The sequence below is a fragment of the Mesitornis unicolor genome, unplaced genomic scaffold, assembly GCF_000695765.1.
Source record: "Mesitornis unicolor isolate BGI_N332 unplaced genomic scaffold, ASM69576v1 scaffold37608, whole genome shotgun sequence".
Lineage (NCBI taxonomy): Eukaryota > Metazoa > Chordata > Aves > Mesitornithiformes > Mesitornithidae > Mesitornis > Mesitornis unicolor.
The window spans coordinates 1-3,791 of NW_010201828.1; the positions used below are offsets into that span (position 1 = coordinate 1).

The following is a 3,791-nucleotide window of genomic DNA, read 5'->3' on the forward strand; positions in this document are numbered from 1 at the left end:
CCAGCAATCTGTGTAGCATCCATCACAGACCTCCTTTCTGCATCTGTGTAGAAACAGGGAACCTGTAAGACAATCACAGAGCCAATGTGAATATTTAGGAGACCCACCCTCAGCAAACAGTTACACAAGTGTGCAGGGAGTCAGTACAGAGCACAGCTGCGGTAACCTCCAAGTTTAATGTTTATTTCAGTTGCAATAGAGAGAAAGCAAAGAACACACTATACGAAGACAGTGTTACTTTTGTGAACCTTTTTCCATTCCCCCTCACTCATTTTAGGAGCAAAGAACCAGAAACAGGTATCAAATATTATTCGTACTGCTCATTAGCAGCAATTTAAGACATTTCACCATGAATGAAGCAAGTCTAGTTTTGGGGAAGAGATGCAAGTAAGATTTGGTTTTAAATACAAAAGACAAAGACCTGAATATTCAGGTTCAATTGGCAACTCAATGCTATCACCACCACTCTCTTCAGTTTATGATACCAAGCAAGTATTTACTTGTCTACTGTCAAATACTTACAGAAACAACACAGTCAACTACAGGCTTCTTAAGCGCATTCTCAGCGGTCTCTTTTAGTTTGGTAAGGAGCATTCCTGTCACCTGTTCAATAGTAAAGTTTCTTTCTTCTTCCATATACATGGCCTTTGAAGAAAAAATTGTGTAAATGTGTATTACAATGCAGTAAAAACCATGCACTACGTGCAATGAAGTCTTTACTAAAAGCAAGCTTAAAAAGTAATGCAGCTTTATGCAACCTTCTCTCTGATAACATAGCTCACACACAGCAAGTGCAAGAAGATAATACAAAAACAGTGGAATGCACATTTAGTAACTCACACAAAGCTGCTCTGGACATAGATATTTGGTTTTTTTAAATCCCGATTGCTACATGATGCCTAGGATGCCTTCCTCCCTACTGTTTTGGGGTAAGTTAGTTAGTTATTGCTAAAATCTGAACCAGAAGTCCACCCATTGTTGAAAAAAGACAAAATATTTAGCATGACACCTGAAATATTAAGTTAAAATCTTATAACCCTGCAGTATCTGGACAGCAGCTAAGTGGTCAAGTAGCTTGTGTTCCAAGTTCACCAGAGAGCGAAGGAAAAAAGCACTGCTAAAATAGCTTGCACAGGACAGGCTTTGCAAGGCAGATAAGTTGTATAGCTGCGAAATCAGTCTCACCTAACACCTGGAGAAACCATCTGCATTGTTAGTCTTTTATTCCCTATTTAAGGCTTTCCTTTCACGAGAGAACAGAAACTACAGCAAGCAGATGCAAAATAAAGAGATAAAAGGAAACTTGATCAGTTTCCTCCGCTGGCTCTTTCAAACGTGCCAGACTTACCTTGATGCCAGTGGAGCCTGTTGGCAGCTGGACAAGTTCATAGGCAAGACTTGCTTTTTCAGCTTGAACAAAGGGATCTGAGAATGCACGACCATGAAATCTTTTAAAACTTTGTACTGTATTCTTTGCATTTGAAATAACCTAGAGGAAAAGAAATCTTTAATACAACATGTCAGGGGAACACCTGAATTTCAAGCAGAAGACAGGTCTGTTCTCATGCTTCTCTCGCCAGAGTATTTTTGTCATCTGTACCTTAATGGTATCAGGGCAGCTGCTAGAAGGCAGCTTCCCTCTGATGGGTCAGGAAGCCTACAGGAACTTGAGACTTAAATGAAAACGTATGCCAGAAAACTGAGCCAAGATTCTAGCAAAAATGCATTAATATAGCACTCAATTTTCATAGTATAAGTGTAGGACACTTCAAAAAAAACAAAGCAAAGTGTCTTTCCCATTTACCTGTTTCCTACCACCCTACCTTTCTACCGCACCGCAGCCAGTAACTCCACAATAACAAGCATATTGATGGGAACTCCAGCTCAGGTTCATCACATGCATGTGACAGTCAACACAGATATTCTCACAAAACAGCTCAAGGACCTTGTCATGAAGCTTTAAAAAGTCAGGAGGGCCCCCATGAGGACACTGTCAACTTGATTTAACTGACAAAAGGCAGATTGTCTTTTAGTAACAGCAGAGATCAGTGTAAATGGAGAAGTGAAAATCATTATAGCTCGATGTAGTGCAATTCTTTCATTTCTATTAGAGCAAGACAGATACTGAAAAAGCACAGGAACTGACAAAGCAGACAAGCACCATACCATGTGACATTTACCTGTGATTCAGTTTCAGTCAAGTGCCTATTTCCTAAGTAACCTGGCTCTGATTTGCTGTAAGTTCAGTTTCTGCAGGACATACCTCATCTCTACAGGATCTCTGTACCAATGAATTTCGTTAAGCTAAGCAGACACTCAACTCCAGAAAAAACATCTGTATTTAGTTCTAGTACACTTCTTCTGTTCTTGAATAGCATGGTTGCATCCAGTCTTTTTTTGTATTACACATAATAAATCTTCACACATCTCTAGGTATTTTAGGCTAAGAAAAATCAAGTGTTTGAATAGTCACTTCCTGTAGAGGACTTCAAAAGAGAGTCATGTTTTATAGGGGTTTCACAGCAACACAAGAACAATACAGCAGGACCCAAATGTCATGAGCAGGACAAATCAGTTTAACTTCTTGGTCTTTAAACCATATTCACCTGCCTACACCAACAGCAACTCAAAGAATGAGCAAGAAAGCCCAAGATAGAGACACAAATTGTAACTGAACCACAAAGAGTCAAGGAAGTTATATATATTTAAACTCAATTACATCCTCTTTTTGCCAAAATTATGCACTTAATGGAATTCTATAGAATGCAGCCACATAGTTAAAAGCCATTATAATGCAGACAAACTGGAACAAGCTAAGGTAGGATCAAACACTGCTGCTTAGCTTTATAAATTACACTTGTAACCTAAGAAGTTGTGGTAAATACTGATTTTTTTTTTTAAGAGGCAAAGGGGTTTGGTTGGGGTTTTTTTGTGTGGTTTTTTTTTTAATTATTTTCGCTTGGGTTTTTTTGCACATTCCGTTATGTAGAAATCTTCGGGCTGATAGTTGTACCCAAGATGACAAAGCAGCGTTACATGCTGAACAGCTGAATGAAGCTCAGCTGTTCATTACAGTTATGGAGTCACTAGGAAGCCAGCTCAGAGACATCTGTAACCTTCAATGATAAAAAAATCCATTCTGCTCATCTGATTTTTGACTACTGAAGTTGCTTTCACCCAGACTACACGCTCACCTGGCTTTTAGCTGCAGCGCCAATCGAGCGGTTCTTGGGTCCAAAGGATATACATGAGCTATAACAAAAAGAACACATTCCAGTTAGTAAGTGAATGGTAGAACTGCACTGCATAGCCTTTTGTTAAAGAGTGTTAATATTAATTAGACTAGAGGTATTTTAAACAGTATTTGGTCCATTAAGAAGGTTGGTCACTCACTGCAATAAATGCATTGAATTTTCCGCGCATTCTAGAAAGGAACAGGCACTCTAAATTCAGTTAAAACAGCAACACTACTCACTGCAGAGCAGCATTAATCCCGAACTTATTCATGCTGCTTCAAGTCTTACATCTAAATAATAATCGGGCAGACATCCTTTATCTCAATAATTGCCCATTTATCTAAGCCACTCAAAGATAAGTTGATCGCTAATAATACAGGAAGCTTTCAACTGCTCACAAGAAATACATGACATAAATAAGATAGTAAGAAAGTCATTCCTATACATCTGTACCAAATGCTAACTAAGCTTTTCAGTTTTAAGGCAAAACCTGCAGAGAAAGATTGGTGTTTATGGGTTTCATCTGCACTCACTGAAATAACGCAGATTAGGGAA

The 3,791-nt window shown here is 38.7% G+C and overlaps 1 protein-coding gene across 1 annotated transcript; it reads right to left on the reverse strand.

Annotated features, from left to right (window-relative positions):
• Positions 1-8: 8 nt before the first annotated feature.
• On the reverse strand, positions 9-3,252 carry LOC104545160 (heat shock 70 kDa protein 4-like; the record flags this gene model as incomplete). Its single annotated transcript, XM_010190222.1, has 4 exons — positions 9-62; positions 523-645; positions 1,349-1,489; positions 3,195-3,252. Coding segments are annotated over 4 exons (376 nt in total), but the record flags the coding sequence as incomplete, so codon positions are not given.
• Positions 3,253-3,791: the final 539 nt, after the last annotated feature.